We start from the raw sequence: 25,011 nt of genomic DNA on the forward strand, positions 1-25,011 counted from the left end.
TTCTGTATGTTAGGTTAAAAGCTTTCTTATTAATATCTGGAATTTCAAAGGATATCCTGATATAATGCCCAAGGCCTCATGCTGAGAAAATGGCAAACCTTTTTTTTTTCTCAAAGAGTTGATTCTCTAAGTAAACATGTGTTCCTTTTGCTGCAGTGATATAATTCTTTGTATCTACTTTGCTTTTAAGGAAAAGAGTTTTTAACCCCATCATGATAATAATGATACACAATGCCTGATCAGGACAAAAAGTCGAAGAGCACAGAAAAAGCAGTAAAAACAAAAGCCTCCTGGGATCACTATGAGGTGTAGTATCTGACGTTTTACTTTGAACTTCAGCAGGACTTGTGTGGAATTTACACTGGCTGCCAAAGCAGAATGCTTCAATTTGAAGTGCAGTATAAACATGACAACTGTTACTCTGGTCACAAAGTTTATTTACACCTTTGTTGACTTAAGGCATTCTGGAGAAGCTGTAAATTCTTCTGTATGCAAAAGTGGACACCAGGCAACGCTAGAAAACTTTATTTTCTGTCAGTAGCATTGCTGCTTGCTGACCTTCTTTACACTTATGGAAATACTTTTATGTAACTATTAGCACACGCTGTTGTGGTTTTTTCCTTTTTCCTTTTCTGATCTAAAAAGGCTTCAGTCTCTCTTAAGTGTTCAGTCAAGGAACCAACAGGTATTTTTCAATAACTGTTATTAAATGTGCTTTAGAATTATAATTAATGGCGATTATGGTTTCTGGCATTTGCTTAGAACATTAAGTACTATAGTGACTAAAACATGTTAGCAAAATCTTGAGTAGAGCATGTCTTTCTTCTTGTCTCTTTTTTCTTGGCAACATTAGACCTTCTGTGTGGCACAAATCACATTTAGAATGGGTAAATAATGAAACTGATCCACTTCCCATTCTACTATACCGTATTTTTTTTATTTTAACAGGAAAAAAATGTTTTCTTTTGTATCTTGAGCAGATTTTATCCAGCTATTGTTGCATATATTAAAGTAGCATAGCAGATTTTTTTCCTCTCTGCCCTTTCACAATGTCACACGAAGGTAGGCTTAAAGATGTGTGAGTAACAGCATGGGAGAGAGTGGTTCCGAATATAAAATAAGATCAGCATTTTAACCATAAACAATTTGTCTTTGAAGAATAACACTTCAGCTAAAAATATCCAGGCCTTAAATACCAACTTGCAGGAGAAAGTCAAATCTCCTTCACCTCATCTCACTTAGTGAAGCTTGTATTTGCCATTTGAAGCAAAGAAACCAACACATGATTATGGGTGTGAGTCTTTGGAATCACAGACATTTTCTCCCTTTCAATTCTGTAAAAAGATATGACAAAATGACTAAAGGATTCATCCATGTGAGGTAGGAGTTATGCACTTTCTACCTGGTTAGAGGCCTGGAATTGCTTCTGAGCAGAAAGCTGAAACATGTGAGTTGTACAACCTAAAAAGAATGTGAAGCTGTGCAATTATGGAATTGGGACAGGTAAGAAACACAGATAATGAGCATGTGTTGCAGATTTTGTCCAGCTTTGCTATCATAAATTTAAAAAGACGCCATTCTTCACCTTTTACTTACCTCTCAGTACTTGTTTTTCAGTCTTGCTTTGCATCAGTTTTCTACCCTGTCAGTTTTGTATTCCAAAGGAGGTGTGTGTTTTCTATAATGGCAAGTTTTAAGTCCAAAATTCAAGTCAGAACTTGAGAAAAGGTACTTTGGCATGATAATATTCTCAGAAAACTTAAGATGCAGTGTTTGCCTCATGACTACTATCCCTTCCCTCTTTAGCTTCCAGCTATATATATTGAAAGTGGTCAAACCAGGGTGACAAGAACTTGGCAAAATGTCAAAAGCAATGAACAGAAGTCCAATGGTCAATGGCAAGAATCAACAGAAGCTATTGAGCTTGAAAAATTTAGGTAAAAATAAGTTAAATCTGGTGATAACACTCTCATATCCCTGAATGAGAGATATTTTTATGTATCTAAGGGTATCACCTTGTTGAGGTGTTAAAGGCATTTGTATTTTTACATATGTCTATTACTTGTACTTTTTATATTAATCCAGTATTTGAGATGAGAATTATGTACTTCTATTTTTTTAAACCTGTTTATGTTCCTGCCTTTGTAAGTTTCAACCTTTCCCACTCAGCAGAGTATACTGGTGAGAGTTAATAAACTCATTTTAAATAGTGATCATTTCTTTATGTGGAAAAGTTATGCCATTCTGATAGTCCCAAATTATGCATGAGACAGACTGTTAATGTCTGGCAATCTGAAATCATGTTATTCTGTGGTAACTGCTGGTATGACATTTCTTAGTTTTTGTTGCTAATTTCAAGTTGTAACAGAGGAAAACTGTCTTGTGGCAAGTTAATTTGCAATTTACCATTTTTCTTTTTTTCTTCCTTTTTTTTGTGACCTACAAGAATGAGAGAAATTTTAGCAAGCATCCCAAGTGTCAGCTGTTTCAAGATATCTTTACAACTTTAGTTAAGGACAGACTTACCTGCAGATCAGTATATGAAACACATTTATAACCAAGAAGGCAGGCTTCTTTCTTGCCTTCCATGAAGAAGCAGGATGCATGGATAATATCCCATATTGTTTCAACACACCTTTCTGTGGAAATTACCAGCAGCACTTGTGGTTGTTTTAATTAGCCACTTGTGTGTTGGCTTCAAGGAGCAATGCCCAGGTTGGTGGGACAGAAGAACACAGGACTGAGTGTATGACAAATTTTGGAGGACCAAAATTCTAACTGCTATGTTTTCCTTATCATTCTTCTGTATATGGCATCTGTAATCTATGATTTGGTTTTTCTAATTTATTGTACTGATTCTGTTTGTATTTTATGGACTGCTGCCTTTATAGTGAAAGGCCAGTGGTTTCCATAAAATTCAGATAAGTTGATGCCACTTGTTTGTGGTTTTTTTTGTATTTCTGTGTATGGTGGCATTGGAAAGGGGAATCCCTTTTCTTATGCTGCTCTCATTTATGTGAGGAAAAAGTATAGAACCTTATAAAAATAGAGGGGGCAGAGAAAGATATTTTCAGGGGAAAAAAGACGCATTTTTCAGGATTTTTTTACTATACTCCTTTGCAGTGTATTGTATTTTCCTTTTTAAAGGAAGTACATTTTCAAGTACATTTTCTAAAAAACCCCTTAAGTGCTACAGAAATTTAAAGATGGAATCCTAGAGCATTTAAAGGGATTAATATGTAACTACTAGAGGAATCTAAAAACACCACATAGTTTGCTTAGACCTTTATTCAGAACCGGCTGGGGAGCTCGGGGTGTCTTCTTTGATTATCGAAATGATAGTGAGTTTGAAACAGATTATTTAAGTATTTTTAAAATGTGGTACTTCTTTTTCACATGTGAACTCAGTACTCACCAGTGGGAGGTCAGTGGCCCAGCTTCATTTGCCAGAAATCCAAGAATAGCTTACACTGTGATTTCCCAAGTTCTGTTTATACATTGTGACATGCTTGGCTTATATTTTGGTTTTCTTTGGTGTTCTTTGTGATAGTGATATGGCAAAACAAGCCTCTTGTATTAAGAATGAAAGCACCCAGGCAAGGTTGATGAAACAAGTACAAATTAGTAGATATATAGATAAGCTGGATATACCTTAGTGTGTCTAGTAATGTGTATTGTAAATGTAACTGTAGTAGAAGGGGTTCATAAATGTTAATCAGGCTCAGGGAGTGACTGTACACCATGGTAATATCTTCAGGCCACTTTAAAATCTGACCTACAAATTTTGCACACAGGTATATGGTTGCTGTTTTCTTTCCATGAAAGTTTTGTGCTGTTCTGAAGTGGCTAATTATGGAATCATAATGAAAAATGGTATTACTTAGGGCAGAATATTGGCATAAAAGGGCTGAGAGTTTGTTAGTATCTATTTGTAAAACATTTATTTTTATGCAAGTATTTTTAGCTATTGGCGTCATTCCCAACTGCAAATGATGAAATGGGAAGAGAACTGCCATGACCCATACACTTTTTCTGTTTCCAAGAAACTTATCCAAACAAATTTTGTCCTCTCAGTTAAAACAGCAACAAAAAGCACATGGCAAAGATGTCTAATTTTAGGTTTATTTTAAATAGGGAAATGGGGATATATACTTTCAACAGGCAATGGAAATAGTGATTCCATTACTGATATTTTATGCAGGATTACTGCCCCTGGACACTTTCTGCAAATCTGATTTGTATTTTCTGCCATGTCTTACGCTGGTGAATCATATGGAGAAATATAAAGGAGGAAGTTCTATATGGAAATACAATCCTATTTCAAGAACATTTGAACTAAATAACAATTTATTTCCAGCATAATAGAATTATTAGAGTTTTTTAAAATCGAGATAGATTATGATAATTCAAAAGTCTATTTTAAGTATAGCTATTTTTATTTCTGTAGCACCCATATTTTTGCATAAGTGTATTTTGTGCACTGAAGTTTGCTCTGTGGTTTCTCATTTACTTTGCTCTTTTGGGCCTCAATTCAACCACTAAAAGTTTACTTCAAAGCACAGTTAGTTTGTTCTTAGAGATGAGCATGTACTTTCCCTCATCAGTCCAATGATAATAACTGATGTCTGGTAATACTCATATAATGTAATAAATTTATTTATAGCTACTACTGTGTTTCACTATAAATGGTATTAAAAGTTCTATGGTATAGTGTGTTGAACAGTTGTTGAAGCTCACTAATCATCTAGTCAATTGATCCTGAATCAAGCTGTTTTCTTTAAGTATTTAAGCACTTTTTAAATTGCATTTGGTTTATGTTTTGAATATTTAATTTATAGGCAATGGGTTATTCAAGCTCCGTGCATCCATTTTCTTAGAGTATTAATCTGCCTGTGATTATTAATAAGGGATCCATGCTACCAGGTCAGCATGTCAAAATGTTTCTTCCTTGGATAAGGGGATGCTTGTAAGTGTCACGTGTACAGTTGTGTAGGTGCTTGTGTGTAAAAACATTTGTTCTTATGAATGCACACGTACATGTGTATATCTATATTTCTATATGTGAGGATGGGAATTGCAAATAAGCAGATTTCAAGAGTGATTTTACACCATTACTGCATGACTTGCTCGATTTCTGTTGTTCCTAATGTCGTGTTTGTTGTTGTTGACCCTAACAAAGAAACTGTAAATCTCCATAACAGATGGCTCGGTCATTGCTCTGAGCCCTAGACCTGGTATTTGACTTTATCATAAAGATATGTAAAATTCCCATAATGTAGTTACTGAAGGAAACAGAAAGTTCCAGTTTAAGAGCCATTAACATTTCACCTCTGTGTTTTTATTTATCTACTTATTATAAGTAATTCTGAACTTTTTTTTTTTTTTTTAATTTTCCTGTAGGAAATGCTCCACAGCCTGAGTGGAATTGAAAATCTACATCAGGTAGAATTCCTCATAGTACCTTGGTCCATTATGTTGCCTGTCAATTTATTATGATTAAAATTATATATACTGTAAAAAGCAGTGTACAGATATTCTTGGTTTATGGAAAGAAGTGAGTCTGTTCCTCTGTTTTCAAATGAGGAGTTGGTGTGGGTTTTTTCACTAGTTTTCAAAACAACTGTCCTATAATCTAGCTGCATTCATCTAGGACTTCTAGTTACGAGACTTAAGAAATGCCTCCTGAAGTGGGAGAAGAATTAGAGAAGTCAGCACAATTGGTTCAGTCAAAAGAAACTATAGACTTTTGCAGGGAGATGAGCAAAGTTACCCTGCACTGTAGCAAATGACTTTTCAAAGGGAAAAGCATACTGATAATTTTTGTTTGTTTGTTTTTTTTAATGTTAAAACAGGTTTAAACCTTGGGGCTACACTACTATTGCATTACAGAATATTTTTTCATGAAACAGAGGCACCACCTACAGGCCCTACCTGTGCAGAACAGTCTGTGTTTATGAAGTCTGCAAACTTTTTTTTAGAAATGGTATCCTGTATTTTTCCTCCCCTACTTTTAGTATATGGAAACAGTAGCAAAGCATTATCTAATTACAAAGAAGAGCAGCATAATGTAGACAAGTTGGTCAACTTGACATGTAAGTGTAGTATCTAATAGCAGTAATGATAAGCCTACTCACAACTTTTTGTGTGAGGCTTAAAATGTTTAAAATACTTCAGGTGGTCATTAAGTAAGACAGTAGTATATTCAGTCAGGCCTCATCGCATGAGTAAAAGCTAAAATTTAGTAAAAATTTAGTAAAAGCTAAAAGGAGCAGCTTGTTTTTCTACATAAGTAATATTTCTTTAAGAAATTAGTATCTTTTTATGCATTGAAATAAAAGAGAAATTGAGCTAGTTATGGTTCAAAGAACTTATACAGTATTTTTCTCTGTTATCTGACTGGTGAAATAAAAATATTAGTGAGAAAGAGTCAATTTGTTTGTCTTCCTTTTTTCCACAGATATTTTCCAAAAGCTTGCTCGTGTTAGAAATCAAAAAGAGGGAGTTATAGCAAGTGGAGCACATAAAGTAAGTGCTTTATAAAATTGTTAATTTTATTTAATTAGTTACTTAATAGAATAACACATGCTTTTCAGATTTGACCTAAATTCCTTACCTCATCAGTCTTGTAGGGTAAAAAAAACTCTCTCTGTTTTACAGAGAGGAAAAAACCGGGAAAAAAGAGCAAAAAGGGGACAGAGCAACTTTCATCTATAATGGTATTATAGAAGAGAAACTGCTGTTATTGATCTGCTTTCTCCCAGACTTCCCAAAACCCTGATTCAGTTTAATTTGTTTTTAATATCTGTGTTAATTTAGATGATGTTATACATCCATTTCCAGCTTCCATTTAACTTTCTTCAGTGAATGGAATGTAGGATTTTGTGTTACATTTGGACTGGGCAAGAAAGAGTTTGGGGAATATTACAAATGTTCATAGAAATTGTGGTTGTTTTTAAAAATTAATTCCATTTCCTTAATTACCAGTAAGACACAAAATATAGTTGTGTCTTTATTTTTACACATTCACATTTACTTTTTTTTTTATACTGGGAAAACTGGAAAATTGTTGCACTGTTTCTCTTGACCCAGCATATATTTGTGGCTTTAAGTGCTTTTGTGCACGATTTGACACTATTACTTAAGATTTGGGGAAAAATAATTTGTCAAATGTACAAAGAAGGAGGCTAAAGAGCAATGTGTGTTGTTCATATAATTTCATCTGATATAAATACCATGAATAATCAATTTGTAATCCAGAATGTAGGGAGGAGATAAGGGAGATTGTTGAGAACTTGCTGGTGGTATTACATGAACATGATTTTCTCTTTAACGGGTGAAACTTTGCGTGTGAATCAATTGTGTTGAAATAAATTTTTACTTTTTTATTTAGGGGTGCGTGTATTTAGAGGAATTAGAAAATGTGCCGCTGGAATATACCTAAGGTCAAATTCTGATACCTGAGTATTTTCAATCACATACAGATATAGCAAAATCTTTTCCAGCAGTTTCATTGTAATCCATCTCCTCTCTCTCCACTGATGGCCTCCAGTGCAAATGAGTTACAATGTTATCATCAAGTAGTAACAATCACTTTTCTTGGTGTATCTCTTTGTTGCTCCTGGCAGACCTGAGTGGTTAGATGGGAAAGAGTGCTTGGCCCTGTCAGTTCCTGAGATACCCAATATAAACAAGTAAAATTGCAAGACCTAGAGCTGCTGTAGTTTATGCCAGAGGCTGAGTCAGATCTCGCATCTTCTTCATCAGAAAATCATCAATGTTCCTTCAATTGTTTAATCATCTCAGCTAAGACTGTTAGCAAAGCATTACTGAAAGTAAATGAAAAACAGAAAGACTTTCAAATTTGATAATACATCACTTATCACCTTTACAAATTTCATGCTTAACTATTTCACACATATAAGTGACTAAGACTAGACAAAATTAATATATGAAAAGGTTTTATTAAGTTTTTGTGTTTGAGAATCCTGGCTTATATGTAAATCAAAAGTTAGATGTAAGAGTTAGAATTGAATGTTGACAGGAAGATGATAAAGTTCTATGCCAGTTAAGGATATTTTAAATTCAGCTATGAATCTGAATTCACATGTTTCATTAAACACACATGGAGCTTTTTTTGCTTAAAGTAGAAATGGATATCCTTAACCCTATTTTCTATGAGAAGTCCACCTTCATTGCAGTTAATGAAAGTCTTATATAAACCTTTTAAGGTATAGTTCCAATCACTTTCTAAATATAGTATTCAAACTATACTAGAGAAGAATGATGCATTTTTGTGTTAGGCTATTTGAGTTTCACACGTGGACTTTACAAGTTCATGCAGTCAGTGCTACTTGTACTACTAATACCCTTAATAAGAAGATGGTAGCACAGATGACTGCAGCACACCTGGCCACCTCCCATCCTGGCTGGGTATGCCTAGTTGACTCTAACCAGGTTGCAGTGACTTTAAGTTGTTTTAACTTTTTTTTTTTTTTTAATTGGAGATCTCTGCTCTTTTAAAAACTTTCTGTGGCTTTTTTCCCTTTTCTAACTGACAATACAAAGTAATGATGGAGTTATTGTTAAAATTTCTTGCTGATTTTTTTTTTTAGGTTCACAGCAGAGTTGCCATGACTCCTTTGTGCAGAATTACAAATCAAAGAGCAAATAAAAATGTATGAAGGAGTTCCAGTCTTGCTCAGTTTGCTCCATTCTGATCGCATCAAATTTCTATTGAGTATAGTTTGGATTCTGGTACAGGTTTATGAAGATCCTGAGACTAGTGTGGAAATTTGGATCTGGGGTGGAATCAAGCAGGTCCTTCATATATTACAGGAGTAGGTTTTCAGTCCTCAACGTTGCGGCAATTACACAAGACTGTTTGTTCTTTTAAGATATATTTGACCAAGCCATCTTTATCAAAGAGCATCTTTGGCTTGTTCAGCTGTATGTGATGCCAGCAAAATTTAAAAGACTATTTAGAACATAATGAATAAGTAATTTTTTCCAGCCTTTTGTATTTCATTGTTATCCCAAGGTTTTTTTTCATATTTTTAGTGTATAAACTAAATAATGAATAAGTCATAAATATGGCATTGCAGTCTGTTTAGTTTTCCTATTAATCAGACACCTATTTAGTGAGCTCGAATTGTGAATATGATGAACATAGTAAAGGAATTTTCTGTTTAAAGGTTTGTTTGCTTTTTCAAAGTGTTTTGGCTAATTTAGTGAAAACATACAAATTCTCAGAACTTTGGGAATGGTTAACAATGGCACATGAAGCCATTTTTAACACTGCAACTTGATTTTTTTTTTTTTTTCATTTTCTTTCTGGGAAAGAAGTCTGGCATCTGACCCTTATATCAAACTCTTCAGCTGGAAGTTTATCTAGTGCAAATGCAGCAGGGAGAATCCAGTATTTTCATTTGTCAGATGAGCTGAGTCCTGATGAGATACAAGAAAATACTTTCTCATTTCAAGCAGGTAGGCTTATAAGGTCTAATACTCTGTTATGTCTTTACATACACTTGTGCAAAAGGATTCAAAATATTACACATTTATAAATACTGACACCTGCTTTAGGGAGTAGGAGCATCAAATTGGATTTGTTTATTTTCAAATGTGTGATACCAGCACTTATTTTCAAAAAGTATGCTTTTGTTAGAAGGAAGGAAAGCGTAAAGTATTAAGAATCTGGGAATCATATGTATTTCTTCACCTGTAAAAACAGTGACAAAAAAGTAAGTTAGTTCAGTTAGTTAGTTAGTTAGTTAGTTAGTTCTGTGTTTATCATGAAATTATTTTTATTTGATCATATTCTTCTTCACTATTTAAATTTTCTATGATAGATCAATAGGAATGATATGATTTCAAAGTGATATTTTAATGACTTCTAGTCAGGTGAGGATTCATTTGCAGTTATGGAGCAAATTCCTATTGGAGGAGATTTCTCAATAGTCAAATGGCCTTAAATGTTACTTCTGAATTTTTATTCTAGCTTGTTGTGCTGCAGTTACTGAACTGGTGCTCAATGAGACTAATGCTTACCAGGTTGTACAGGTAGGAAGATTTTATTCAGTTAAGTAAGGCATTGTCATTTATAATTTCACTTAATTGTTGTTCTTTGTTATCATAATTTAAGAGATTGGAAACATGCCTGTCTATAACTTTAGTACTTCTGTTTCTTTATCATTTTAGACATAGAGATATGACACAAAGGTTATCAACATAGGTGTCTGGAAGAATAAACAGCTTCATTCAGACAAGGTTCATTTTGGCATCTCTTACCATTTTGTCATATTCAAAATAGGATAGTAAATAAAAGTAATCATAGAATAAACTGAGAAATGCAAATTCTAAATTTCTGGATGTTTATTACAAAAATCTATGCAGCTAAAAATTGACATGTTGCTGTTTCACAAACTATTTCTCTTTTTGTAAGGGTGTGGTATTTCTGAGAGAACTTCCTGGCATTCTATCTCCAGGGATAACCATTCTTAAAATCCCTGGCTGTATTCCAGACCTAGTCAAAGATATAAATATTAAAGGCATTAATATCAGCTAAAAGCTGTAGCCAGGTGTTAAACTTTAAATGTTAAATCACAGCCTTCAGGTTAGATTAAAACCCAACTCCAGGTATTTCTGGGGGAACCAAGATAATAAGAACCTTAAATATGAACAGGAAAGAAGTTTGTGAATATTTCAAAACTATTGGTTAAGAGAAAATAAATGAAAGTAAGTATAGAAAAAAAATTATTATTTTTGCGCACTAAAATTGTCAATAAGCTGTACTGATTTAGACAAGTTTTATCTAAACAATATAAGGATATATTTTAGCCTGAGTCTAATTTCAGTAAAATAAAATATCACTTGTTTAAATTAAATGGTTTTAACAGAGAGGTTTTCTGCATTGCCCCAGCAGTGCATGGTGACTTGTGTCAGTAAATCACTTCAAAATTGATGGTACAATGTGCAGCGCTGGAGAAGGTGTCTCAAACTTAACTTCTTCTGCTCATTATGTTAAAAGACACCGACCTGTCCCTTTGTTTAAACACCAGCCAACATCCCCCTTTCAGATAAGGACATAGCCTCAAGCATGTTCGTTTCAATTGGAGTTCCGCCCTACAATACCACTGTAGTAATTTTAAATGCTACCTCTTTCTTTTTGCTAATATAACTTCAAGAGTTGCATAGTAAACAAGGTGAAGCAACTCAATTGGGTTGAAAACAGAGGAAAAAGGTGTGCAGCTTTTTCAGTTATGTGCCAAGGAAGTCAATCTGAGTAACTTGTAAAGGTTTATATCATTGGTGTCAAAGGGCTCTTGGGAACTTTTGCTTCTGCTGTAGCTGCTCTCTACCTGTCTGTCTGTCCTCTGTCCTTGTCACAGTCTTGGCAACAGTCTGCAGTATTTCTGGTAGCAGACAGAATGTGTTTGACTTAATGGCTCCACTGCACAGCACAAACCTAAGCTTAACCATGGTCTAAGCTTAATTCTACCTTCCTGAACAGCAGAAGAAAATATCAGGAACTGCAGAAGGGCCTCTGCGGAGCTGACACATATTCCCTTCAAGTCTGCTAAAGAGGGGAAGAGTGTCCATCAGGGACCTTGTCAAGTAATGGGGAGCAGTACTCCAACTAAATCTACCAGTGCCCATCTATCAGACCTACCAAGTGGATAGAATAGTGGAGGATGATGCATGGTTGCATGAAAATGGAAGCTGAGTTCAGTATGGTTTTCACTAAATTCTGGAGGCATGGACAGACTTCTCAGGCTATCGCTTTTGGTGTTTCTCCAATTTATTTTTATTAAGACTTGAATTTTGTTTGTGACAATTCAAAATATGGTGCCACATGGTGACAAGAGATCTATTGCTGCTATTTCCTTCACCTATAGAGATAGAAGCATTTCTTCTTTATCTGTTCACAGGCTCTCTTTGTGGTATCAGTTTAAATGTAACAATGACTTAATTCTTATACACATTTAAGCCTCTATTTTAGGTGTGCAATGGGATGTTGAGAACTTGTCCATTACTATTAGCTTCTGATTTATCTGAACATTGATTTTTATTTGTGGTTTGCATGCAAAGGGGCACTATTAAGGCTGACCTTTTTCTGTTTCTGGGCAAATGCAATATATACAATAGCAAAGCTAATCTTATCAAACAACAAAAGGGATGCTGAAAAAGCCAGTTTATTACAGGTAACTCCCTTTATTATCGTTGCACAATGAAAGCCCCAACAGTCCCTGAGAATTTTTTATGAATTAAAGTTTATTTTGAAGCACAGTTGAAAAAAAATTATATTTAAAGGGGAATCCTCTACCCCAGAACAACAAGTAACCCAGAAACTGAAAGTTAAACAGAGACTCAATTTCTGTTCTGATATACTTTGTTTCTGGTACCTCATATAGTGTAAAGGAAAGTCAATATTTTTCTTGTGATTATCTTTCCTCTATTTTTTTAGGCTTTCTAGCATCAGATCTTCTTTACAGAGCCTTGATCTTCATTGAAACTTGCCCTAGACTTGACACTCTACTAATATCTGTTTATTTCTGGAGCATTTTTCTGTGGATGTTAAATAAAATACATGAAGGCAGCATATAAAATAGAGAAAACTTAAGTGTAGAATAAATATAGGCCAAATAAGCATGGGATGGCTCTTGGTTTTGCATGTCATTACCCCTGTACATGTACTGGTTAGAGTCAACTTAGGCTAAAGATCATCAGTAGTAATTAATTACCTGGTAGCTTTTCTCAGGCTCTGTGCAGTGGTGAGTGTCTCTCTAAGATATGGCAATGTAGTGCTGGGGGGTTCAGGGATTGTGGATTCTCTGTATTTTCTACCCCTGTCAAGGTTGGGATTGAAGGCACTTGAGACAGTCTTTCATGTTCAGACTCAGGTGATTATTATTTCTTATCAGTGTAACAGCCTCACCACCATGAGTTCTGCAGTCTTTCATTAGCAAGGCACAAGATGGCTATCTCTTGTCCCAAGGTCTTATAAGACTAAATTATCCAATTAAGAAATGGCACCTAGATTATTTTCCCTTTTAACCCAATAACTGATCCCTCAAATCCCCCAGTGTGGACTTTTCTGTCCAATTACAAAATACCACCCAAACCCATGAAGAAGAAGGTGAAGAAGAACAACCTACCTCCGCCTTAAAACCTCCATCTTGCTTCATATTTATTACTATATTCTAAAACCCCAAACTTTAAGTTTTCCACCCTGTGATATTACACACTTCTAACCAACTACACACCTCTAATCCCAGTGCTATCAATCAATTTCGGAAATCTTCTCCACAGCCTCAAGTCAAATGCAGTGCTCTCTCACAGTTTGTGCCTTTCAGAGCAGAAAGTTTAAAATTCTCAGCATCCAGGATTCCAACAAGGGATGAGCACAACTGCTGCTGCTCTGGTTGGCAAAGTCCTTAGCGCAGCTGAATGCATTCATGATCCTGCCTCTCACGTGGTCTTTGTTGTGACAGAGCCCCTAAAATGGGTATATAGCTACTCCACTATCTAATCAGGTAAGTGTGCTTGGATAGCAAAGAGAGGCATTTCCACCAAGAAAAAAAAATATTCATTCTAGTGTCATCTTTCTCAGCACAATTCTTCTAGATTAGAATTGAAGGGCAGATTCGGTACAGTAGGTGCCTTTCTACTGCAAGGAGATTCTGTAGTGCACTTCATCTTAAGGATGAGATAAATACAAACCTTCCTGCTGGGTAGGTATATGGAACAAGTAGTCTAACAAACTGGAGCATATGCTCAGTATAGTTGCCTCACACAACTGTAAGGAGCTTAATTTATGCCCTCTGAGGTTTTTTGATTCCAGCAGAATGTGTTGGAAATAGCTCACAAGAGCTATCAAGCAGCTGTAGTTGGGTTGAACATAAAGTTGTATGAATTAATAATGGACTTAATGATCACGTATGAAAACTAAATCTGTTTTGGACAAAAAGTTTATGAAACCTTGTTCAGCTTCTCGTACTGCTACCTGCATTGCCTTTGAAAATGTTACTGGTATGAAATATAGTTGCAGGTATGGGAATATCCTTTTTGAGTTTCACAGATATTTTTCTTAAGAATATTTGCAGTGCTTGTGTGGTTTCTCTACTGCCCCACTGTGTGTGTTTTCAATGATGAAATTTTCATCTTCCTTCTGCCACGCTACCTTAGTGATCTTAATTCATGACTGTCTTTGTTTGCTCAGGTATAAATGTGCCATATCATTGAGTCTTGACAAATAGAGCTAAAGATGAGTTGCATCAAAGCATACATATTAACCACCTGCCAGTAGCTGTTTTAAAGGTAAGTAAAAACCTTAAACCTTCATAGTTTTAAGAACTTGTATTCTTGTACATTCTTAGCACAAGAAAGGCATAAAATATTTGTCATTTGATTTATGACTAGGAGGATGTATTGAAGCAAATCGCTGAAAGTTCTGAGAACATGAATCAGAATAAGGCATCCACAAATCATGTAGGAAATGATGCAATTTTAGAGCACCTTGGCAGTGGAGCCTTTGGAAGTGTATATAAGGCAAACCTTTCTTTTGCTATTATTTTACAGATTTGAGGAGAAGCTTCATGAAGAGGATCTAATACCTGTTCCAGGCACAACTGTCTTATGAATTTTAGTTGGGAAATGTAGGTGCAAGAAGACCTTTGTGGATCTGAGACTGTTAGTATTTGCTGTGATTTTGTTTGTTCCATGTTGTACTTTTATGATTGACCAGTGTATCTCTTAGGTTTCCTACCTTATTTTCTCTTAATTCCTTTCCACTAACAGCTTTTTTCTATTGTAAAGGCTAATCAATCTGTGTAAAACCACAAAAATTCAAGCATGTTTCATCTGAAAAGCAACACTGGGCACAGATAATATTGCTTCAAACATTGTGCAAGTTCAGAAGTGTACTGCTTACCTGTACTGTTGGATTGTAGTTCTTCTACTAATCACATCATACACAAATAAAAAGCAATGATTACATAGTCTGTGAGAAAATTTTGGACTCTAATAACTAATCTGGTAGCCATAATACCATTCTTCCTATCCCCATCCTATATTTATTGTACAAATGTTTTACCTTGTTTATAGGTTAGAAAACACAATGGACAGCATCTCCTGGGTATGAAAGAAGTCAATTTACACAATCCAGCATTTTGAAAGGACAGAAAAGACAGACAGAGCAATGTAAAAAATATTGTCTCTGAATTAACCATCATCAAAGAACAGGTATGTCTCATGAACTCTAGTTTGATATGCCAGCATTCTGAATTACTAACTGTGAGTTCTCATGTGGGAAGCTGCCTGGTGGAAAAGGAGACCTGGGGATGCTGGTTGTCAGCTGCCTGAACGTGAGCCAGCAGTGTGCCCAAGAAGGCTAAAGACATCCTGGCCTGTATCAGCAGTAGTGTGGCCAGCAGGACCAGGGCAGTGATTGTCCCCCTGTGCTCTGCACTGGTGAGGCCACACCTTGCATCTTGTGTTTAGTTCTGAACCTCGCACTACAAGAGGGGCATTGAGGTGTTTGAACTGGTCCAGAGAAGGGGAGTGGAGCTGGTGGAGGGTCTGGAGCACAAGTCCTGTGAGCAGTGGTTGAGGGAGCTGGGGGTGTTTAGTCAGGAATTTTCCTGCTGACTGCTCTAGTAATGTGCAACATTTCTCTGCATTTGAGGTAACAGTGAAGGAAGGTGCACTGGAGATCCACAACAAGTTTGTGGAATCCTTGTAATATCCTTCCTTCCTACATGTAGCTAAACATTTTAAATACTGTGCCATCAGTTTAAGTGTTCTAAGCATCTACACTTCTTTTCCCGTTGTAGCTGTATCACCCACATGTTGTATGGTATTACAGAACCTTCTCGGAAAGTGAGTATAAATGTACAGAATTACCACATAATTACCACATACAGCTACAATGAGGAAAGAAATGTAGATGCTTAGAATACTTAAACTGATGGCACAGTATTTAAAATGTTTAGCTACATGTAGGAAGGAAGGATATTACAAAGATAATAATGAAGAAATAGAAATATGTAATAAAACCACTAGAGGTTGACAGGAGCCTGTCAAATTTGAGCAATAATCTTTCTTCCAGAGCTGCTACAAGTTCAAACAGGCCTATAATCCTTTAAAATTGAAAAAAATAATGAGAAATAGTATTTGTATTTGTTTATCTATCAGTAAAACTAGATGCAATGTAAACATGTAGCAAACATCATTATTCTCCTCTAAAAATCCAAAGTGTACAACTGAAATGCTAAAAAGGGAAAAAAGCTATGGTGAGTAGTAGAGTGAATAATACAGATTGCCAACCATATTGTTTTAATTTTCTTTTCAATAGTTACCTACATACACCTGCCTGCTGACTGATTATCAGGCAGTGTTTCCTTATAGTTCTGTGACATAAATTGAGGAAAAACTCAAGCAAAAAAGAGTAGAACTAGATTAAGGTGTATCTATCTGTACAAATACAATTTTTAAAGACTAAAAGATAACAGCTTTAAAAATACATTTTTACCTCAGATACTCTATTTAAAATTATTTCTGTATAAATACAATGTTCTATCAATTTCTTTTATGACATGACAGATTGTATATAGTGATGGAGCTCATGGAGGGGGTGCCATTGGGAGAACAGTTTCACTCTTTGAAGGAAAAACAACAACAACAGTTTACAGAAGAGAGAATATGGCATATATTTATCTGAGTAACGGCCTCCATTCTTTTTGCCAGGATTTTCCTACCTGTAATTAGTAGCACCATGTTTTTAGGCTAATAAATGACAAAGTAATGCTTATTATATCAATCACTAATACATAGCTGTGAATTTAATGTGCCTTTATTTAGTTTGTATTTAAGAATCTTTGTGAGGCTCTTTCTGTTTGTTTTTAAGCTTTGTCTAGCTCTTCATTATTTGAAAAGGATTGTTCCTTGAGATCTCACTGTGAACAATGTCATGTTGGGGGATAAAGACAAAGCTACCATTATTAAGTAGAACTGCTTTGCTTGGAGACAATTTCTCAAGATGTACCTGAGAAACGTTTCTTTACTGAAGCTCTGAGAAGGTTTCAGATTCCTGGGTGTTGGTTATCATTCTTAGAAGCTAGTAAATTACTGCATTATTATACTGTTGTGTGAAATCATTGGATCACAGAATGGACTGGACTGAAAGGGACCTTAAATAGAATCTATTTTCAACCCCCCCTGCAGGGGGGCCTATCTCTAGATCACTTTGCTCACAGTCTCATCCATCTTGACCTTAAACACTCCCAGGGATGGATGACCTGTTCCAGTACCTCACCACGCTCACAGTAAAGAATTTTTTTTCCTGATATCTAATCTAAACCTACCCTTTTCCAGTTTGAAACCATTCCCCCTTGTCCTGTCACTATGTGCTGTTGTTAAAAGTCCTTCTCCATCTTTCTCAGGGTCTCCCTTCAGGTACTGGAAAGCCACTCTTAGGTCATCCTAGAGCCTTCTCTTCTCCAGGCTGAATAAACCCAATTCTCTCAGCCTTTCCTCACAGGAGAGGTGCTCCATCCCTCTGATCACCTTGGTGGCCTCCTTTGGACTTGCTCCAACGTGTCCATGTTTTTCCATGTGCTGGGGACCCCAGGGCTGGATGCAGGGTTCCAGGTGGGGTTTCACCAGAGGGTAGCAGAGGGGCAGAATCCCCTTCCTCACCCTGCTGCCCACTGTGCTTTGGATGCAGCCCAGGAGACATTTGGCTTTCTGGGCTGTGAGTGCCCATGGCTGGGTCATGTCCTCTCACCCACCAGCACCCCCGAGTCCTTCTCTCCAGGGCTGCTCTCCATCTGTGCATTCCCAGCCTGTACTGATACCAGGAGTTGCCCTGACCCAGGTGCAGCACCTTGCTCTTGGTCTTGTTAAACTGTGAGATTCCCACTGGCCCATTTTTTGAGCGTGTCCTGGTCTCTCTGGATGGCATCCCATCCTCCAGGTGTGCCAACTGCACCACTCACCTCGGTGTCATCTGCAATTTATATAGACTGATCCCTCCATCTATGTCATCAATGTATATATTAAATAACACTGGTCCCAGTATGGATCCCTGAGACACACTACTTGTCACTGGTGTCCATTGGGACATTGAGCCATTGATCACTACCCTCTGGATGCAACCATCCAACCAATTCCTTATCCATCTAGCAGTCCACTCATTAATTATTGTTGTGGGGAACCATGTCAAAGGCTTTTCAGAAGTCTTGATAAATGACATTTGTAGCCCTTCCATTGTCTACTGACGTAGTCACTCCTTCATAGAAGGTCACTATGGTCAGGAAGGACTTGCCCTTGTTGAAGCCATGCTGACCATCTCAAATCACCTCCCTCCCCTACATGAGCCTTAGCATAGCTTCTAGGAGGATATGTTCCATGACCTTCCCAGGCACAGAAGTAAATAAATGCTGATGCAAATATTGTGTCATCAGCCATGGCTATATTTTTTGCATCTATGGATGGTAAATATGATGGAGATGATTTAGCCTTAAAATATTTAAACTATAGTTATGCTTCAGGGCCTGTTTTTATTTAAATTAGCAAGAATATTGAAATAACCAGATTAGAGAACAAGTGCTAAAGAACATATGAAGTATAACAGCTGTCTATTCCATTCCAATTCTGCCATGAAATTGTTTGGCATCCTTCAGTTGTTCCCAGATCAGTTGCAGTGAGGTGCTATATAAGTCTGTAGTAGTGAATGTTCTTGATGTATGCCTCTGTAATCGCCACAGGGTGGAGGAAGGAACCTAGGCAGTTTCCAGGACAGACTTTGAAAGCAATATGTGTGTGAACAGTAAAAAGCATGGCATAGTTTTAGTCTTTGAGCAAGTTAATACAGCCTGGTACACAGGTGGTGTATTATCTGTAAACTGTGATCCTGTAGTTTTCAAAGTTCTCAAAGAACAACTGCATGTTTTCTTGCTGCTCATGACACAGAAGAAAACAATTTGAATGCTGCAGAATTGTTGTGAGAAGTCTTCATGCAAAATTCCATCTCTCTTCTTTAAATATAACAGTAAACTGAAGACACACGCACACCCATCCACAAAACACTCAGCTATAAATATTTAGCAACTGTTGTTTCATAGTAAATATTTTACCTCATGATCTACATATTTAAATTTATTCATTATGAAATTGCTTGTGCTAAACCCCCTCAGACTCTTAGTAATGATGTAGTCTTGAAAGAATGTGGTTTAATAGTGCAATTGTCCTTGAGTGATGAAAATAAATATTCTAAATATGATTTTAGAGTTATAATTGTGTTTTATATCAACTACTGCCACTGAGGGGCACTCTTGTCTCAACAACCTCTCCTTATCTTTAGTCCATTCTAAATATGGAGAAGTCTAAATGTACTTTCAAGTATAAGCTCAAAATTGCCTTTGAAAAGCATTTATATTTCTGTCAAAGATTTACAGGAGTTCAGGAAAATTGGAAGAATGGAAACTTATTTGGATCATTTCTACAGCAATTAGTTCAAAACTATTGCAGTATTTAAACAAATACTTGCTTTATTTAGTCCTACAGCTAGTACAAGTGTAGTACCTAATGAATTTTTGGGGAGAGCTGAAGAACTTTTATCTATTGTTTCTGAATTTTATTAAGCCTTGCTTTTCTACGACCTTAATAAAATCATGACAAATTTACTTTTTCTCTGATGATAGTTAGTATGGACTTTATAGATGCATGCTGTGGCATTGTTCCTAACTCATACAGTCCAGGTATGCCAAAGACTGGAGCATTTGTGATCTTAATGATTATGTCTCACAATAGTTGAGGATAAATGTACTGTACATTTAGTATATGTAAGTGTTCTTGGTGAAAGTTTGTCCTGATTTTGTTTGGGATAGAGTTAATTCTCTTTCTTGTAGCTGTGGTGTGTTTGAATTTAGAATGACTGTAATGCTGATAACACACTGAGGTTTTAGTTGTTGCTGAGGAGTGTATACTCTAAATCAAAGACTTTTCAGCTCTGCCAGCGAGGAGCTGCACAAAAAGCTGGGGGCAGGGAGTACATCCAGAATGGCTGACTTGAACTAGCCCAAGGGATATTCCATACTGTGGAATGCCATCCCCAGTATATAAACTGGGGCAAGTTGGCTGGGAGTTGCCAATGGCTGTTCATGGACTGTCTGGGCACCTTTCAGCAGGTAGTAAGCAACTGTAGTGAGCATCATTTGCTTTTCTTGAATTTTATACTGCCCCACGTTCTTTTAATTACAATTGCTATTAATATTATAATAAATTATAGTACTATAATACTGAAATATTATAATATTTTATTTTGTTTCAGTCATCAAACTGTTTTTACATTGACCCATGAGTTTTATTTCCTTTTTTTTGCAATTCTCCTTCCCAGTGGGGATGGTGAAAAATTGAGTCTGTGGAGCTTGATTGTTGGCTGGGGCTAAACCATGACAAAGTTAAAACAAAATGTCAGATAATTGTGATTCATATGCTAAAATGCTGAGAAATCACTGAATGGAATTTATCCTGTCAGCTTTTTAAAAAGAGAAGGTCTGCTCTAAGATCTACTGAAAACTGAACTTCTGTGTTTACAAGCTGTGCACTCATCCTAAATAGAAAGAATTCAATTTTCTGGAGTCTTCCAAATCTGAAAACTGACCCAAACTTCCTTGATCTAACTAGAGTAGTGGACTACCTGTGAAGCAGTGTCGTGTGACTGTGTAAGTGGGATATGGCTGAAATTATTTTGCTTTATAAAAGAATCTTATAATCCTGCTCTATTTTCTTTTCATCAATCAATTCTTCTGGAAATAGTAACTCTTTTTAATCTCTTGTTATGAGAATCTGCAGGCTGACAGTATAACAAAGGCAGATCACTCGTCTGTAACTAATGTTCTTAAAAAATATTGTCTTCAGAGAGGTGCCTTAGTTTCAGATTCTTATGGTCTATTTTGATTAAAAAAACTAGTGAAGTGATGAATATACTGGAGAAAGGCCTTTTAGAGATTCAGACTTTAATTCTGCAACAGCCAAAGATCTGCTTTAAGAAAATTCTTGGACTCACAGATAGGCATTTTGTACCTTATATATGAGAATGGGACCACTCACATTCCAAATCCCTTGAAGATCTCTCACACAGTTTCTGCTTTTATGTTGACTGAAAAGGATAGGAGTGCATAGAGTGGGGGACACTCCTACCTTGCTGTCAGAGTGGAAAACAATAAAGCTGCTAAAGAATTATGCTTATTTGTCCCGAATTCATGGAGAAATGTTCTACAGGTGGCCCTTGTAAAACAATTCCAGCAGAACTTGGTAGGCAGGGACCTATGGTGAAAGAAAACAAGAATTCATACAAAGAAATCTGCAGCTGCCCTGGCACAATGCAAGATAAAATTTGAGGGACCTCTTCTAGGGATGGTCTCTGAATATCACGTGTATAGGTCCTACTGAAAAAGAAATACCTGGGATAATACCTCATGCTCTGGCGAGACCTCACCTGAGGAACTGTGTCCAGCTCTTGGGTGTTCAGCACAAGAAGGACATGGACCTGCTGGAGTCAATCCAGAGGAAGGTTATGAAGAGGGTTGTGCTGGTTTTGCATGGGAGATCTGAAACTGGCGAAGCAAAATCACTGCACAGATTAGAGGAGAGGAATGAGGAAAGGTTGAAAAAGTTGGGATTGCTCAGCCTGGAGAAGAAAAAGCTCAGGTGAGACCTTAGTGCACGTTTCTGAACATAAAGGGGACCATAAGAGAGCTGGAGAAGGATTTTTCACAAGGGCCTGTAGTGGCAGAACAAGGGTTATGGCTTCAAACACAAAGAGAGTAGATCAAGTTGGATGGGCCTCTGAGCAGGCTGATGTAGTGAAAGGTGTCCTAGCCCATGGCAGGGAGCTTGGAACTTGATAATCTTAACATCCCTTCCTACCCAAGCCATCCTACAATAATATTCTGAAGAATTTTTGAATATTTACAGTCCCACTGTGTTTTCTTTTTCTCAAGTAATATGTGTGGTTAGATACTTTATTTATTCAGATCTTTCTTTTTTGTTTTGTTTTTAAACTTACACAAGACAGAAATAAAAGTTCTAAGCCCAGGAGGTGCTTCATTCTAATCTGAAAATTGTACAACTCTTTTGTATTTCCCAGGACAACTTTTACACAGGTCAATTAAACTTGAATTATCCTAATCTTTTTCAGGCTCTTTAAAGTTGTGTGTTGTTGCAAATGTAAGCAGACATTTACAATCTGATCCTAGCTGGGCTGTTTCGGACTATAGAGAACTTTAAACATGTTGTTGTTTTGTAGTCTCTAGAGCTGCCCACCCTAGTCATTTTCTGTTTAATTTTTGACATAAATTCCATAGGAAGAGGTCCATAACTACCATCTCTTATGCTGGTACAGTATTTAATCATTTAATCATAATTGATTGAACTACCAGTGCTATGAAAGTATAAATATTAAATCATGCCAACCTGCAATTTTGTAAGACATCTCAGTCTAAATTGATAGAAAAGTATTACCAAAACTGTACATCTTTAGTCAGACTGAAACTCTGGTGTATTGTTTCAGACACATACAAAAAGATGTGGAATTTTAGGTGCAGCCTGGTTGAAATAGTTTTGTTATGGGGTTTTAGAGATTCATTGAACCAATATTATCAGTGGCTTTCCTTTTAATCTGCCCAGCCTTTTTATATAAGACATTGAGAAGTTACAGTTCTAAATTGAAAATGTGTATCTGCTTTTATTGCAGCTATATTTTACTGCAGCTGTATTTTGGTTCTAGCACAGTGTATTTCTGTCTAGAGCTCCATAGCTGCATCTGTTTGTAGGACAAAATAGAAGACTCTGTAGATCATCACTTTTCCTCAGTGTCACTTAGTTGCAGTAAGGTTTAGACCTAGACAGTCCGAGGGCTGTGTGGAATCACTTGGGCACCTTTCAGGGCTGATATCAAAGAGAAATGTGAAGGGTACCCTACTCTGTTTTAGGGAGCATGTTCTGTTTAATGTTTAGTTCACATGATAAAATAGCAGCTGGAAGGATCTGTATGGGTCTGAACATAGGATTATATAGCAGCAGAATGCTTGTTCTGAGACAACTCACCTGCTGGATAAACTTTTAATCATAGCAGGCAGCCAGGGAGTGTCAGAATAGTTAATTGAATGTGACTTGAAAAGTTCAAAGAGTTGCTGGAAGAAAGCTCCCTGTTACTTTTGTAATTCAGAATATCTGTTTGAATGCATTGTATAAAACACCTGTTGACTCTGGATTCTGTTCCATGTCCAGAGAAGCAGTGGCCATGAGATAAGGTGGATATAACCAGTGTCTTTTGTATGTTAGTCACTGCTCAGATTCACTTGAATGAGTCAGTGCTATTTTTTTAGCAGATTACATGGCTCATTTAACTAATATTCATAATCAGAATTGCTACCCTTCACACTGAGGTTCAAGGAAGTCCTTGTAGTACTTTATTTTTATTTTCATAATAGGCTGAGTGGAATCTTCTACTTTTTTGTATTGGCATTGTAAATCAAACATTCTGGAAATCGTTGGTGGATTAATACCATGATCACATCTCTCCACAAATCTCAGTTCCAAATGTGGATCAGTGCTTAGGTTTCTAGTGCAGAAGTTACAAGCTTCACAAAACTAGCACTAGATTGTTTACAAAGCATTAATAAAAGCACACAGAAAGAAGAATGACAGAATAGCTAAAAGGTTTATTTGGGAATGAGAAGTTAATTCTGTTCACATTTTATTGATGTGTAAAAGTAGAAGAAGTATGTACTGTTGTTGATTAAATTGCAAATTATCTTGATTTTAGCATATGTTTTTATAGAAAATGAAGTTATAATTTTATACTCCAAATTGCTGTACCTCAGTAAATTGCTTCCAAACCTCCTTGATAACAATTACAAACTTGCTGAAGAGAAGCAAAGGGTTTTTCTCTCATCCTGAACCCTTCAGGATAGAAGAAGAAACTGTTCAGTGGGGTACACAGTGAAAATCTGATGTGAGCAGGTCTGAAGTTCATGTGTGGGGTTAATTTGATACTCTGTTAATATTCTTTTTTGCTCTGCTTTTGGTCTTTGTGTGTGTATTTGATTTTAGGAGAAATTAGTGGCATTTTTGAATAGGGTTCAGATATAAATTAAGGCAACAAATTTGCAGATATGAAATCAGCGTTGTTAAGTTGTATCTGGATAATTTTTGTCTTGTTTATATTGCAGAAGATAAATTTAGGTGAGAATTTTGGGAAATGAAACAGCAAATGAAAATCCAGATTCTCTTAATAAAAAAAGTAATAAAAAAATTGCAGGTATCGAAAATGCTCAGTGGAAGAGACTGTTAAGATTTGGAAAGTTTCTGTAATTTGCCTATCATGAAAGCTGCAGAGACCATTAAGTAGGAGGTTAAGATACTAGCTAAGTCAGTCTAGTCCTATTTTCGTAGTTCTGTCTTTCCTTCATGCCCTCTTCCACAGATTTTTAATCTTTTTTGGAACCACCTTGCTTCATTATCACTTATTCTGCAACTCTAAATATAGTGTAAACAAGTGAAAAAAGTGAACAAGGGTGATCAGAATCTAAAAGATTATGACTACATTTTCTTCGTGTTTGAGGATTGTCTTGTGTAGTTGTTTGGCTCTTTTTAAACAAATTTTAAAAAATTAAAATAAAACTAATGAATTGGAGTCACCTTCCTATTTGGTCATATCTTCATTTAATGATACATGAGACAGGCCTGTCACAATTCTCAGAAGTTATTTCGTTTATTAGTCATTGTAGCAACTTTTGGCATCACATACCAAATAATCACGGAATATGAAAAGTTTTAGACCAATTTATTTATCTATTAAGACAAAGGCTTAAATAAATTAAAAGAAACAATGTCACTAGTTTGATGCAGTTCAACAGTTGGCAGTTCTTTTTCATTCAAATTTCTATTATAGGCTTGAAAAAGCTAAGAAAAAAATTTTATGCTTAATGTAAAGCAGATTGTCCT

The 25,011-nt window shown here is 36.1% G+C and overlaps 1 protein-coding gene across 1 annotated transcript in view; it reads left to right on the forward strand.

Annotated features, from left to right (window-relative positions):
• Positions 1-231: 231 nt before the first annotated feature.
• Positions 232-25,011, forward strand: part of NEK10 (NIMA related kinase 10) — a gene marked incomplete at both ends in the record, with an annotated part of 81,688 nt that continues 56,908 nt past the window's right edge. Inside the window, 24 exon segments of the mRNA XM_084208479.1 lie at positions 232-276; positions 278-308; positions 627-685; positions 1,807-1,937; positions 2,434-2,532; positions 4,839-4,893; positions 4,897-4,923; positions 5,401-5,442; positions 6,015-6,042; positions 6,045-6,092; positions 6,458-6,529; positions 7,258-7,333; positions 8,613-8,631; positions 8,635-8,837; positions 9,347-9,483; positions 9,998-10,059; positions 12,123-12,200; positions 14,419-14,547; positions 15,103-15,168; positions 15,172-15,240; positions 15,831-15,876; positions 16,593-16,714; positions 16,904-16,942; positions 16,946-17,001. Of these exon segments, the coding sequence (XP_084064605.1) occupies positions 232-276; positions 278-308; positions 627-685; positions 1,807-1,937; positions 2,434-2,532; positions 4,839-4,893; positions 4,897-4,923; positions 5,401-5,442; positions 6,015-6,042; positions 6,045-6,092; positions 6,458-6,529; positions 7,258-7,333; positions 8,613-8,631; positions 8,635-8,837; positions 9,347-9,483; positions 9,998-10,059; positions 12,123-12,200; positions 14,419-14,547; positions 15,103-15,168; positions 15,172-15,240; positions 15,831-15,876; positions 16,593-16,714; positions 16,904-16,942; positions 16,946-17,001 (1,739 nt within the window).

The sequence above is a fragment of the Fringilla coelebs genome (genome assembly GCF_963513975.1).
Source record: "Fringilla coelebs genome assembly, chromosome: 1".
Taxonomy (NCBI): Eukaryota; Metazoa; Chordata; class Aves; order Passeriformes; family Fringillidae; genus Fringilla; species Fringilla coelebs.